Source organism: Girardinichthys multiradiatus, chromosome 23 (genome assembly GCF_021462225.1).
Source record: "Girardinichthys multiradiatus isolate DD_20200921_A chromosome 23, DD_fGirMul_XY1, whole genome shotgun sequence".
Lineage (NCBI taxonomy): Eukaryota > Metazoa > Chordata > Actinopteri > Cyprinodontiformes > Goodeidae > Girardinichthys > Girardinichthys multiradiatus.
In genome coordinates, this window is record NC_061815.1 from 35,492,375 (window position 1) to 35,508,386 (window position 16,012).

Here is a 16,012-nt window from a genome sequence, read left to right on the forward strand (position 1 = left end):
AAAATATAAAGACCACTACTGCCACAAAAAATGGCGTGTTTTGCATTAATAGTTTGTGTCTCACAGATTTTCTTGTTTCTCAAAGAGATATTTCTCCTTTATAATATTGCCATACAATAGTATTCATTCTGCTTACACTTTATCGCTTTTCTAACTTTACAACCAAAATCTTTATTGCCTTTTATTGGACTTTTTGCTATAGTAGTGCAACATTGTGAAGAGGAAAATAAGTCATAGATGATTTTCAAAGTTAAAAGCAAAATAAAAGTCTGCAAAGTGAGGCAAATATTTGCATTCATCCCGCTTTACTCTAATACCACCAAATTAAATCCAGTGTGGTTTTTTATAAATCATGTAGCAAATGATTTGGAAGAAGGAGCTTTGCTCAGATGGGACCAAAATTAAACATTTTGTACTACACTAACAGAACTCATGGCGGCATCATGAGGTGGAGATGCATCTCTTCAGCAGGAACATGGAGGCTGGTCAGAGTTGTACAGAAGATGGATAAAGCTAAATAGAGGGAATCCCTGGAAGAAAACCTGTCAATGCTGCAAAAAATGAGACTGAAGGCAACTGGTCTCTTTAAATTGTCCTTTGAAGTGACTGTGTTTCTGCATGGTTGTTTGTCCTGTGTGTTTCTGTGCAAAACACAGGGGTGATGGACTGGCAACCTGTCCAGAGTGTAACCAGTGAACGTTGGAGTTAGGCAGTACCCCCGCAATCCTTCATGGACAAGTGGGTATAGACAATGGATGAGGGTTTACCTTCCAGCTTGACAGCAACACACAGCTAGAGCAACATTTTGCAAAATTGCAGCAAAAGGTAGTTATATAAAATATTGACTCAGGGGGTTCAATAGAATTCAAAACCACACCTTTCTTACTGGTAAAAATATTCAAAACCTGCCACCACTATTATCATGAAATATGTTATGGCAGCATTATGCTGCGGGGAATCAAAGTAAATACAGAGCTTTTCTGGAAGAAAACCTCTTAGCAGCTGCAACACATTTTGGGGCAGAGGTTCACCTTCCAACAGGACAATGACCCTAAACATGCACAATCTCAGTGTTGGAATGGCCCACTCAAAGTCCAGACCAAAATCAAATCAAGCATCCTTAGTAAAGCTGGAAACATACCTCAAAAACGTTGTAGTCAATAAAAAAAGGGTTCTTGTCTTTTCACTTTACAATTATGGACTTCTTTGTGTTAGCCACATAAGATTCTAGTAAAATACATTAAACTTTGTGGTTGTAAGGTGACAAAATATAAACAATTTTTCAAGGCCCTACAGGTTATTATCTATAGTTAGCTGACTTGAGAGAATAGATTGGTTAAACCTTTTCTTCTTTTTCTATTGAGAGGCATGTTTTAAATTAATGTTGGACTAAGAAAATTAAGAAACTGCTCAAACCCCCCACCCACCAAAAAGTGTGTTTTTTGTCAAGAAAGTCCCAAGCTGAGTGGCTGACAATGCGTGTGTTGATAGTTCTGCTTTATCATGTGTTGTCATTAATCATCTGTTTAGTTTTCTGGGTGCCCTGTTAGACCGCTGTCAGCACAAAGTGCAACATTGGGGGCTCAGGGTCAAATAGCTGAAGTAAAACAAATTTGCACACAAAAATTGTGCCCTACAATAAGACTTTTGATAGTATCTATAACCTTCTGCTTAAAGTATAATAACCTTTTTTTCCTCTTTTATATATAATTTTTAACAAAAAAAATCAACTTATGTAAGCAAACAGAATGACTAGTGTTCAAGCTTTAGTTGATGATGAAGATAAAGGAAGAAATGGTGATGATAATGAAAAGGCAAACCTTTGCTAGAGTTCAAAAACATGGGCGAGAAGAGTACAAAATTACATATAGTGTTTGAAAGCAAAGGTTATACTAAACAGTGCTATAAAACAGTTTTTGTGCCATTACAGATTTCTTCTTTTTTTTTTTTGTCACAAAAAGAGTATCAAACAGATTTTAATATTACATAAAGATAAACAGAGTAAATAAAAAATCTGTTCACAAAATTTAATTTAATTTATTCAAAGAAAAAAATCTTACCAAATTGACTCTAACACTAATAACTGCCGGTGACACCCTTCACTGCAACAACTACAATCATGCGTTTGCAATTACAGGCAAGAGGCTTTTTACATCAGCGTGAAATAATCTGGGCCTTCTCCTCTTTGCCGAATTATTACAATTCAGCCTCATTGAATTGCTTTCAAATATGAATGACCTGTTTAAGGTAATGAAACACAGTTTCATTTTGATTTAAGTCCAGGCTTTGTCTCCAGTGCTCCAAAACCCCCTAAATTTTTATTTTTACACATGCAGAAGTGGACTTGATAGTCTGATCATTTTCCTCCCGCATACTCCAAGTGTAGTTTTAAGCAAGGTGTAAAGGAAACAAGCCTTACAAAAGGTTCCGCTTTTGTCTCTTCAGTCTACAGGATATTTTACAAAATGTTTTGAGGATCACTAATATTTTATTTGGCAAATGTAAGACTGGCCTTGTATTCTTTTTTGGTCAGTAGTGGATTTTACCTTGGAACTGGACCATGGACACTGTTTTTGTCCAGTCTCTTTCTTGAACATGAGTTATGAGCACTGACCTTAACTAAGGCATATAAAACCCACAGTGCTTTAGATATTGTTCTTGGTTCTTTTGTGGCTTTCTAGATAAGCCATGACTGTACTCTTGGAGGAATGTTTGTAAGTTGGTCACTCCTGAGGAGGAAAATACTTAAAGAAGCTCAGTTCTACTTAATAAAATCACATAGCACCCACTGGGTTTCTGTAAAGCTATGCTGACACACTATAGACTTGCGGAAGAGAAAGATAATTATGTTTTCAGTTACAAAATTAACAAACGCTACTGTTTAGAACAGAAAATAAAATCACGCCTAAGCAATCATTGTGTGACCAGACTGCCTAATGCCTCTCCTACACAAACACGTCCCCCTCCCTGCCTCCCTTACCCCTCCCTCTCGGCAGCTTCTTGCGCTCAGCATCTCTCCAGCAGCGGACTCAAGGACTTTAGCGACCACAGAAGGCTGTTCATACCGGCGGACCATTCAGCGCACAGGACAACTTTCATTCGCATCATCACGCATGGCTGTGCCTTTGCGCAAAAACGCGACAGTGAGAGCGGCTCGAAAGAAACTGATGGGATCCTGAGATATAAAAACATTTTATAAAATCAAGCGACAAACACTACATTAGAGTGGCTGAGGAGAAAAATATCTTTGCACAAACAAGGATATCCAAATGCGCAGCAGGAATATCCCGCTGTAGATGTTTAAGCTCTGAGGCAGAACCTGAAATTCAGACAGAGATGGATCAGTGGGGAGTTTATCTGTCTTTGCTCCTAACTTTTGGTAAGTCATAACTTCTCTTTCTAGGCCTAATTTGTGAAAATCTGTGACCAATTTTTGCTGCATGAGTTTTTGATTGGATCAATGCAGTTACAGCTGCGGCGTAAAATAATTTCTTAAAAAATTAAGGATTTGTGATTATGGCAAAATGGATGGCAGTTTCACATCACAATATGGTAAACCACGCAAAATAGTTTCTTTGCAAGTCTGCCTTGGTTGCTTGTGTGCAGGCATGGTTTAAGTGTGTGCTGTTGAATTACATGAGCCCCTTGCAGAGACATTTGTCCTAAAATATTTTCTGTCAAGTACACAACTCCAAGAGTGTTTACATTTTATGATGGAATTGCTTTATTGTTTTGTAAATCCTCCATAAGCGACCACTGGCCGCAGTACATCAGTCATCTGTGAAATATTGCTCTCTAACTGAATGAAGCTGGAATATTGATTTCTGTGGCAACAGCAGAAAGAGTTGGTGGAGAGAAACATGCAGCTGGTTGTTCTCAATTATTTATCTATTTTGTTATGAAATAAAGTTTCAACCAGGTTCATGATTATAGACACTCTGATTGCTTCTTTTCTATTTTTACATGGCTCCAGCTTTCCTTATTAACAAAGGCCGGGAAATGCATTAAAGTATAGCTAATCTTTGTTAATTATTAATGCGCTTTGCTTGAGGAAGTCATTCATTAAATACATGAAAGGACATGCCAGTAAGACAAGCTGAATGCAAATAGTTTACTATTTGAAAATGCTTCTCTGTCTGAACTGAAGCCAACGACAACTTTTTTGCATGTTGATGGTATCAAAGGGTTTGAACAGATAGAAACACTGATGTTCCCTAATGATGTGCTTATACAAACAGTGCCTTGCAAAAATATTCATACCGCTTGAACTTTTTCAAATTTTGCCATGTTGCCACAAACTTTCAACATATTTTACTGGGTCTTTGTATGATAGATCAAGACAAAGTGGTGCATTCAGAAGTACCTAAAAGAGTCCAATATAATTTATAATAATTTATATAATTTAGTCTCAGTATAAATCCTGCTATCTAGTGAAGGCCTCGAAGCTTGGTTAGGGAAAATTGAACAAACAGCATCATGAAGACAGAAAGCAGAGTAAGGTTACAAAACAATATGCCAAACGTTGAACATCTCATGAAACACTGTTCAATCCACCATCTGAAAATGGACATTGTATGACACAACATTAAACCCAAGACATGGGAATCAATCAACCTAACCTGAATATGTTAACTGTAGAAGAGCTGCAGAGATCTACAGCTCAGGTAGGACAGTCTGTTGATGTGATATCTATTTGTACTCTATTTAACAAATTTTTGCCTTAATGGAAGCATGACATAGAGAAAACTATGGCTGAAAGAAATTCACAAGAGGTCCACTTTACAGTTAGGCCAAATTTATTGGCAGATGTACATTTAAAATTATTTTCATTTAACCAGCAAGTTTTTGAAATTTGAGAGCTTGTTATCCCAAAAGAACACAAAGCAACATAACACTCATCAGATTTGAATTTACATGATCATTTTTACGCTTCTCAGAAATCAGTTGAAATTTTTTTTATTGGCATAACAGCAATCAAATATCAATCAATCAATTGTTTGTAATTATTTACCAGCTTTTTGCTGGTTTTCACAGATATTTTGACAATTTATCTTTGGTGATTAGCTTCAAGTCTTTGTGGTTGGAAGGCCCCCTGGCCATTACCCTAATCTAAGCTTTCTCCACAGATTTTCTCAGATTGAAGTCTGGATTCTGCTCAAATGAACTAATATTGAACTTTTTTTTTTTTTTACAAAATGTCTGGAAGAAAGGTTATATGAAATTAAACAGCAAACGCTGCGAAGGAGTGGTTCAGACTAATACATATTAATGGGTCAGTCAAAATGCATACTTAAATCCAACTCCAACTGAGGCAAGACTTGAAAATAGTTTTTCACAGTTCAGTTATGTGGTGGTAATGTGAAATTTTTTTTTAATGGTTCAAAGAGTATGAATACCTTCACCAGGCACATTAATGTGTCTGTTTACAAACCTGCAGATTTATGTTAAATTACAGTGGATATTGTGCCCCTGCTTATTTAGCTATTTTCCCAGATGAAACAGTTAAAGGTCGGTTTCTACAATCTGTCTGGATTAAACTTGCTTTTGCACCATTCTGCACATTTCCTCTGGTATCTATATCTTATCTGGTCAGATGAAATAAAATTACACATTATCCCCCTCGCTTAACAACTTCAGATACCTGGAGGCCACAACAGAATGACCACAATTTTCCAGAATCATTTCTAAAGGCAAACATCAAAACTTCTCTGTTGTGAAAAGTGTCCATTAAATGCTGCTATTGTAGAGTTGCCTTTCAGGAGACCACGGACTAAAATATTTCTCTGTCTATTAATTTGTGCCAACAATGCTCAAGTTTTATAAAAAAAAAAAACAACAAACAACCACTTAACAAAGAAGGGCAAACATTTTCAGGTCTTATAGCCATCTTAAAACTAGGATTAGACTGACTCAAGGTATAGAAAGGTTTCAATCCCAGCCGGGGATGTTGGTCCTGATTTTCAGTTGGTTCTTGGGGCCCAGTGTCTGTCCCTAGTCTTGGGCCTGGTGGATGTGCCTGTGCCTCCCTCCTTTGTTGGAACACAGCGAAAGGGGGTGGTGTCTATTGTTGTCAGCAGGAAAGCTGGCTCCCTGGAAGAGTATTTAGCCCCCTAGTCCTTCCCTCCCCATCCCCAGACACCTCTCTCCGCCCGCTCTATCACACTACCACTCATGTAGGGCCTTGGGGTCTGGGTGCATCATAGGAGTGTGTGTTTTATTAACCTCACCTATAGTGCATGCGCCTACCTCTAACAGTTAAGGTGCATGTAGACAATAAGGTTTCTGGGAGGGGGCATGGCAGACCCTCTTCCCCCCCCGTTTTTCTTTTTTCTTTTTAAATGCACTCTACAACAACACACATCAACACCACATTTGAGCAGGCAGAGGTAAACATGGGGTCTTTCCACACAGGGTGGTGTTAGGTGGGGCCCTTGCCTTGCCATCGTGGTACGCTGTGTGGTGGAGGGCAGGGTGCAGGCAAGGGTGCTTGGAGCATGGCTGGGTGTGGAGTGATTCATTGGCTTTTTGGGGGTGGAGCTCATCTGTGGGGTGTGCCCCTGTGGGGAAATTCATGTTGGGGTTCATTGGGGGTGAAGGACTCTTTGGGGCAGCTCTGGTTGGCAAGCTTGTTTGGTCTTTGTTTGGTGTACGCATGAGGGTGAGAATGTGTGATTGTGACTGTGTGCAACCTGTTTTAGAAAGGAAATTCTGTGCTTTTAAAAACTGCAGATATCCATGCCTGCTTTCCATGTTTTGCCGGCATGTTTTTCTGTCCGCTATCTGTCTGCTGTGGGGAGCAGATGTTCCCCTGCGTGTGAACACACGTAAATCAGCTTGTTAGCTTTGATGATGCTTAGTATGAGAAATGTGTTTTCATCCAGCTTTTGTCAAGTTTGCCATAGAAAGTACAGTAGCGACGAGGCAGGGATAGAAATTACTCACAAAGTGATCTTATAAAATGTATGACATCAACTGTGAAAAAGTACTATTACTACCTTGTTGGCGGGGCGCTCCCCTTGGATAATGGTATTGGAAATGCTGCCCTCAGTCATATGCATTAGTAAAAATACAATGTATAACAAATGATTATTAAATAAAATCGTTTTATTTAATGTCTTTAACTTTTTAACTAAAGATTTTGTTCTCAGGCATTTTATTCTTTTCAGCTCAAATTAAACATAAACATAACTCTTTTGCTGTGAAAGTGAATAAGTAATCTAAATAAATACAAAATCAACATTGTTATAACAAAAACTGGAGGTTTTTTGAACAAGTACCCATTAAACAGACTCTTAAACCTAACAAATCAGCAAAAGAATACTCAACAAAAATAATGTTCAGGCTCACTATATCAGTTTTACTTTATTTTCATCATTTAGCTGACTTTTAATGAGACACCTGAGATTGCTTGACCTTGATAACCTTTGATTGATCGGCATAGTGGAAACAGTTGTTTTACTGGTCTTGTATTCTCTCCACCCTTCTTTCTCTACTCTTTTCTTTGCTTTTTGCATGACCTCCCTCTTTGTAGCTTCTTTTTTTTCCTTTTCGTTTCTGTCTCAGTGTGGTTTGCAATTAAAAGAATCCCAAAGCAGTTTTTAATAAAGTTTTTTTATATACACTGCTCAAAAAAATAAAGGGAACACTTAAACAACACAATATAACTCCAAGTAAATCAAACTTCTGTGAAATCAAACTGTCCACTTAGGAAGCAACACTGATTGACAATCAATTTCACAGCTGTTGTGCAAATGGAATAGACAACAGGGGGAAATCTTTGGCGATTAGCAAGACACACTCAATAAAGGAGTGGTTCTGCAGGTGGGGAACCACAGACCACTTCTCAGTACCTATGCTTTCTGGCTGATGTTTTGGTCGCTTTTGAATGTTGGTGGTGCTTTCACACTCGTGGTAGCATGAGACGGACTCTACAACCCACACAAGTGGCTCAGGTGGTGCAGCTCATCCAGGATGGCACATCAATGCGAGCTGTGGCAAGAAGGTTTGCTGTGTCTGTCAGCGTAGTGTCCAGAGCCTGGAGGCGCTATCAGGAGACAGGCCAGTACACCAGGAGACGTGGACGAGGCCGTAGGAGGGCAACAACCCAGCAGCAGGACTGCTGCCTCCGCCTTTGTGCAAGGAGGAACAGGAGGAGCACTGCCAGAGCCCTGCAAAATGACCTCCAGCAGGCCACAAATGTGCATGTGTCTGCACAAACGGTTAGAAACCAACTCCATGAGGATGGTATGAGGGCCCAATGTCCACAAATGGGGGTTGGGAGGAGATCCCTCAGGAGACCATCCGCCATCTCATCAGGAGCATGCCCAGGCATTGTAGGGAGGTCATACAGGCACGTGGAGGCCACACACCATACTGAGCCTCATTTTGACTTGTTTTAAGGACATTACATCAAAGTTGGATCAGCCAGTAGTGTGTTTTTCCACTTTAATTTTGTGTGTGACTCCAAATCCAGGCCACCATTGGTTAATACATTTGATTTCCATTGATGATTTTGTGTGATTTTGTTGTCAACAGATTCAACTTTGTACAGAACAAAGTATTCAATGAGAATATTTCATTCATTCAGATCTAGGATGTGTTATTTCAGTGTTCCCTTTATTTTTGTGAGCAGTGTATATATCAAGTGGAGCATTATAGCGTTAGCCGTAATTCTCCACTTGTGAAATAAATCTGTTGGGCTTCTTCTTGATACTCAGACAACACTTCTGAGTGCTACTCTGATGAACAGGACACGATAAAGAAAAAGAAGAAGAAGAAACACAATGGAGGACCCAGTAGTAAGACAAAGCTGATTGCATTAATAGTCCAAAATAATCTAAACTAAAAGCAGATTGAAAACAGAAGAATAAACTACTCAGAATCCTGAAGTAGTGGCCAAAAGTGTTTACATTCATTATTAGTCATTTCAAGTTGTTCTTTTATTAAGTCCTATCAGAGCTTTTAGTGCATTTTCAGTTTTTAACTGATTTGAGATGCACTATTTTTAATCCTCTTCCTATAACAAAATGATTTGTAACTGTACTCCACTTCAGCCATGCTGCTGCATCATTGGATTGAATGTTGTTTACATTGGTGGATGAAACTTAATAGAGATAAGTCGTGTTAGTCATTGCAATTCAGTATAAACTAAGTGGGCTCTTGCATGGGGATTTGGTACAAGTCTCATTTTAAACTATGTATTTAGCTTTACTTACACAACCCGGTATATGCTGAAGCTGTATTTGGCATTGATGGGACAAAATATCACTATACCACATAAAACACAAGGATGCATTTTCAGCCTTCAAATCTCTAATTGGTGAAGATCTCGACAGTTGAATTTCAGAAGTGAGCTAAATTAAAATCTGTGCTCAATAGCTGATTATGTATCAGTATCACTTTATTGTGTTCCCTTAGGGAAATTCTCCTTACAGCAAGGTGGGACAAAAATAAACAAAGACAATACCCATGTACACAGAAACAATCACACAATGAATCAGCAACAATAAAATCAATAAACATCTATATACAAGTAAATTGTAAGACAAGGAAAAAACAAATCAAGCCCGATTATCTTGAAAATGTATCTGAATGATGGCCTGGCTAGTAAAAACGTTTTTCCATCTGTTTGTTCTTTATTTGGGTTGCCTGAATCTCCTTCCAGGCATTAGTAGCTCAAATTCACCATGGAGTGGGTGATTTGAAGAGTGGATTATATGTAATGCCTTTTGTAGGACTCTCCTTAAAAACGTTTCTTCTAAATTGGGTAATCTAACTCCCATAATTTTGCCAGCAATTTTTACAGTTTGCTTGATCCTGTTCTTGTGTCCAGCTGACAGACTGCCAAACCAGGTAATAAAAGCGAAAGTGAGGACATATTCAATCAGAGTTATAGAAAATGGTCATCAACTTTATACACTCTAAACTTATTTAATTTACGGAGGAAGTGGAGTCTTTGGTGAGCTTTTTAACTAACTTTATCTGTATTTTCAATAATTGTCAACTTGTCGTAAATGACAACTCCCAGATATGTTTAGGACAGAACACTCTCCACACGTTCATTTTTATTGAGTACTGAAGATACTGGACTCGACTTGTTTCTAAAATCTATGTACATGTCTTTGGTTTTAGTGACATTTAAGGTCAAATGGAAACTATCCCACCACAAAATGAAATCCTCCACTACCTGACCAGGTGAGTCGTCCTCTCCCTGTAACAGGCTGACAATACCTGTATCATCTGCAAATTTCAGGATATGTCTATCCATGTACTTACTCCTGCAATCATTAGTGTAGAAGATATACAGCGGGAGAGAAAGAACACAATTCTGAGGAGAACCAGTAGAAGAAAACGCCTCAAATGACATAAAACCATTTACTCTGACACGCTGTGATCTATCCACAAGAAAATCTAAGAACCATTCAACAATAGTAGGACACAAGTTAAAATCAGTCAATAATTTACGAGCTAAAATGTGAGGCTGAATTGTATTAAAAGCAGAGGAAAAATCTACAAAAAGCAAATGAGCATAATTGCCAAGGCAACTTCTTACATAATACTTTAAAATATTGTTTTTTTTTCAGCATCGTCTACATTGAATATAAATCATTGCTGCAATTATTCATCACACCTGTTTAGTTAAACAGAATTTCTAAAGATTACTTTTTGATGTTATGAAAACTGAAGGCCACAACTCATTTCCTGCAGGAAAATTTCAGTGGTTCTGTGATTGAAATTATCAAAATGTTACCACCAGTGCAATAAATGATGTGTTCTGGTTTGTTTTGTATAGTTTCTGACCTTGAATGATCTGTATTTCTGTTATCTTAACTTCCTATTTTATTTTGTAGTAATTTTACTGTTTTATAGTAGTTAGGTATTCCAAGTTGGTTGCTTCCCATCTGGTTTTAGTTAGTCGATGGTTACCCAAAACCATTAATCAGTGATTACTTTGTGTATGAATGGTCTTGTTCTTCTCCTTTCTTGCCAGTTCGTTCTACCATATGACTGGTTCATTTTCAGCTATTCCTCATGTGTTCTGAATTTCATTATCATTTCAAGATGAATTTCCTTTCTTTATTCACCCCGGTTTACAGGGCTTGTCTGCACCTGGACCCCCACATTATGCATGACAGCTCTTACTTTATTAGCTCCTTTGTATCCAGAGAGATTCTAAGACAAAAACTTCATTGTTCTTTATATTTGTTAAAACACCTGGTGTGTTCTGCCTTCTGATAAACTCTAGTCTCTCTTCAGTCCTCATTATCACTCTTTTTGGTTTCAATAAATGTGCAACAAAAATAAAAATCTGGAAAAAAAGTACTTGGCGATTATGTTATTTAAAAAAAGTAAAACACCACTAAGCCTAATACTAGATTTTTAATAAATGCCAAATACATTTTTCAGCTCTTTTCATTAACAAAATGTATTTTATTTGCTGCTTTCTTAATGTGTCTGCACTGATGAAATAGTATAATTTATCCAAACCTAACATGTTATGCAGTGTTCTGATGCACACACATGTTGGTGGATAATCCTTGTAATTATGTGGTTATCTATAACTAGTCAGTGAACGTTTTTGGACCACACATTCAGGTACTAAACTGATGCTAATGCTTGCCTAACAATATGCCTAACATAATATATATACTTATACTTCTTGAACAAGTAGGGCATAGTTGTACAGTGGAAGGAAAACAGTACGTGGTTTTTAACATTATATAAAGTAAGAATCTGAAAAGTGTGGCTTGCATTTTTAGCAGTACTTTGTAGAACTACCTTTAGCTGCAATTTTGGAAAACGTTGCTCTGGATGTATACTTGGGGTCATTGTCCTGCTGGGTCTTTGTCCTTTGCAACCAACATGTTTTTTTCCAGGATTGTCCTTGTTTATGTTTAATTTTCCATCAGGTCTGACCATCTTCCTTGTCTCTAATAAACCCAAGAATCCCCACAGGATGATGCTAACACCACCACCATGTTTCTTTTGGGTGATATGCAGTTTGTTTTCTGCCTCATTAAAGGTTTTCGATGTACGCTAAAAAGGTTTGGTTTTGATCTTTTCTCAGTAAACAGATGGAAGAATGAGTTCTGGTGTGTCCTGTACATGACTTGTGGCAAACTTGCAAACAGGGCTTTTCAGGGCTCTTTGTCAACGTGGGCTTTGTTGTTCTACTTTTCAATAAAGGACAAATTTGTTGAATTTATTTGTAAAAAGAGCAAAGGAGGAGGACCGTGTTTTATTTTCTGTTCTGATTCAGAATTATGCACTACTTTCAGTTGGTTGATTGCACTAAAATAAATTGAAGTATGTGGTCGTAATGTAACAAAAAGTAGAAAATTTTCATAAGGCACCTGAAAGACAATACTAAGTAATATCAAGCAGGTGCAGAGATAAATAAAATAGTGTTAAAGCATTGCAATTAACTGGAATCTACACTGGGGAGTAAGGTAACTAGATAATTGGCTTTATATTAGCTTGGGGGCTTTCAATGTGGGTTATTCTTGTTTTCTCTCTACCTGTGTGGGATTTCTTGAACTTGTGGTCTCCCACAATCCAAACAGCTGCATGTCAGGCTAATTGATGTGTCTAAATGTGCTGTGTGTGTAAACCCTGTGGTGAAGTACGATGGCTTTCGTTGGCTTGTCTCCAGGATCTTTTTATTAAAAACAGGGTTAAAAAAAGGTACTGAAATTTATTTTGCAAGAATATGTGGAATCCGAGCTTAATGAGCTCTAACAACTGTTTGATAAATGTTTTTAAAAGGGCTGATTTAAAAAAACATAATATATCATATACAGAATGTAGAACTCAAATTTAAACTTCAGTAAGACACGTATGTTTCTGCAGAACCTCATGTTTTCCTAGCTTTCTCTTTAATTATTGAAGTTTTAGAATCTGCACATTGATATTCATCTGATATCAGTCTGTCTGATGTCTCTGACCTTTAATGATGACATTTTTCAGTTTCTCACATCCTTGTCTGCTTGTGATATTAAAATATAACTTTAGGCAGATCAAATTTGGGAAGTTAAAAACTGCTGCATGTCCTCAGTGTGAACCAAACAGACTGTCAGCCTGCTGAGTGTGTGTGTGTTTGTGTGGGTGGGGGGGTGTAAAAGCCAAATACATGCCATTAACTGGGAGTGACAAATGGGGGTGAAAAATAAATGGGTTTGATACCATAATTCATTTTTGTAATAGTGCCAGTTACATCAATGCTCACTAATTAGTGAGTATTTCTGTTTTGAGATTTATGTGATCCAAGATGTAGAAGAAAATTAACTGGTAGACGAAGCACAGTTTACTAGGATGCAAAAAGTTGTAATTTGCTGCTACCAATATTTTGATTTAATAGTAGAATTAAAACCGAACTGTGTTTATGAAAATGATGAAGTCAAAATGCATTAAAGGAATTTTATTAGCATTTTGATTGTTTCACAGTTTGTCTTATGGTTTTCCAGCCAAAACACAGAAGGTCTAAGGTGATGTACTCGTACTCATCGTCTTCCGCTTTATCTGGGACCGGGTCGCGGGGGCAGCAGACTCCCTCCAGCGTGTCCTGGGCCGTCCCCTGGGCCTCCTCCCGGTGGGACGTGCCTGGAACACCTCCCAAGGAAGGCGTCCAGGAGGCATCCGGTATAGATGCCTGAGCCACCTCAACTGGCTCCTCTCGATGTGGAGGAGCAGTGGCTCTACTCCGAGCCCCTCCCGGATGGCCGAGCTCCTCACCCTATCTCTAAGGGAGTGCCCGGCCACCCTACGGAGGAAGCTCATTTCAGCCGCTTGTATCCGGGATCTCGTTCTTTCGGTCATGACCCAAAGTTCATGGCCATAAGTGAGGGTAGGAACGTACACCGACCAGTAAAGTGAGAGCTTTGCTTTTCGGCTCAGCTCTCTCTTCACCACAACGGACCGGCACAGCGCCCCCATTACTGTGGCAGCCGCACCGATCCGTCTGTCGATCTCCCGCTCCATTCTTCCCTCACTCGTGAACAAGACCCCGAGATACTTAAACTCCTCCACTTGAGGCAGGAACTCCCCTCCAACCTGAAGAGGACAACCACCACAGAATGCGTGATGGCAGGATTGAGGAGATCCTCGAAGTACTCCTTCCGCCGGCCGATAATGTCCTCAGTCGAGGTCAGCAGTCTCCCGCCCCACTATAAACAGTGTTGGTTGTTTCTCCTGTGGCGCCGGACGGTTTGCCAGAATCGCTTCGAGGCCAACCGGTAGTCCTTCTCCATGGCCTCACCGAACTCCTCCCAGGCCCGTGTTTTTGCCTCTGCCACAGCCCGGGCCGCAGCACGCTTGGCCTCACGGTACCCGTCAGACGCCTCAGGAGTCCCACAAGCCAACCACAGCCGATAGGACTCCTTCTTCAGCTTAACAGCATCCCTTACTGCCGGTGTCCACCACCGGGTTCTGGGATTGCCGCCGCGACAGGCACCGCAGACCTTACGGCCACAGCTACGGGCAGCAGCATCGACAATAGATGCGGAGAACATGGTCCACTCGGACTCTATGTCTCCACCATCCCCCGGGATCTGGTCGAAGCTCTCCCGGAGGTGGGAGTTGAATACATCCCTGGCCGAGGGCTCCGCCAGACGTTCCCAGCAGACCCTCACTATGCGCTTGGGCCTGCCAAGTCTGACTGGCTTTCTCCTCCTCCAGCGGATCCAACTCACCACCAGGTGATGATCAGTGGACAGCTCAGCCCCCCTCTTCACCCGAGTGTCCAAAACATGCGGCCGAAGGTCTGATGATACGACAACAAAGTCGATCATCGACCTCCTGCCTAGGGTGTCCTAGTGCCAAGTCCACTGATGGACACCCTTATGTTTGAACATGGTGTTCGTTATGGACAAACCGTGACTAGCACAGAAGTCCAATAACAAAACACCACTCGGATTCAGATCGGGGAGGCCATTCCTCCCGATCACGCCTCTCCAGGTGTCACTGTCGTTCCCCACGTGGGCGTTGAAGTCCCCCAGCAGAATAATGGAGTCCCCGGGAGGGGCACTATCCAGCACCCCCGACAGAGACGCCAAGAAGGCCGGGTACTCTGCACTGCCACTCGGCCCGTAGGCTGAAATGATAGTCAGAGACCTCTCCCCAACCCGAAGGCGCAGGGATACGACCCTCTCATCCACTGGGGTACACCCCAACACAGCATTTTGATTGTTTCACAGTTTGTCTTATGGTTTTCCAGCCAAAACACAGAAGGTCTAAGGTGATGTTTTAAAGCTAATTATAAAGGAGGTCAGACATTATCAGAAGATTTACTTTATATATACTGAGGGTGAATTAAATGCTAAAGTTCATTTACATTTAACATGCTGAAAGAGACCGGACTTCAAATTAAAGACTTTGTTTCTCTGTATCTGCTAAATGCATTTAGAACCCTTATGGCATTGTAAAATTAGGCAATAAAGTCATAAAAGCATGGCTCAGTAGAACATTTTAGGAGTTCATTTCCCTCACAGCAGTAAATATTCAAGATGTAAACATGATTATTCTATTCCACAGCCTCTTTGAGAAACCTTCCATAGCCCTTTTTTTGTTTTTGCCAGGAATCAGCCTCCACATTTTATGTATCGAACCAATAGGGAAATGTTATTCAATTCAATTCAATTCAAAAATACTTTATTAATCCCAAAGGGAAATTAAATGTTGTAGCTCATTATGAGGGTTTCTTCAAAGAGCCGTTGTAGATGCTGATGGCTGTGGGCAGGAAGGATCTCCTGTAGCGCTCCGTCTTACAGCAGATCTGAAGAAGCCTCTGACTGAAGACACTCTGTTGTTGTAAAACAGTCTCATGAAGAGGATGCTCAGGGTTCTCCATAATGTTCTTCATTTTATGAAGAATCCGTCTTTCCACAATGATCTCCAGAGGTTCCAGAGGAGTCCCCAGAACAGAGCCAGCCTTCTTTATCAGCTTGTTGAGCTTTTTTAAGTCCCTGGCTCTGATGCTGCTTCCCCAGCAGATGATGGCAGAAGATCACACTCTCCA

At 39.9% G+C, this 16,012-nt stretch overlaps 1 protein-coding gene across 1 annotated transcript in view; it reads left to right on the forward strand.

The window, feature by feature from the left end:
- The first annotated feature begins 3,014 nt into the window (after positions 1-3,014).
- The window catches only part of gfra4b (GDNF family receptor alpha 4b), an 87,564-nt gene continuing 74,566 nt past the window's right edge, over positions 3,015-16,012 (forward strand). Inside the window, exon 1 of the mRNA XM_047352818.1 lies at positions 3,015-3,379. Coding sequence (XP_047208774.1) covers positions 3,337-3,379 — 43 coding nt within the window. The 5' untranslated portion in view covers positions 3,015-3,336. The remainder of the gene's footprint in view (positions 3,380-16,012) is intronic.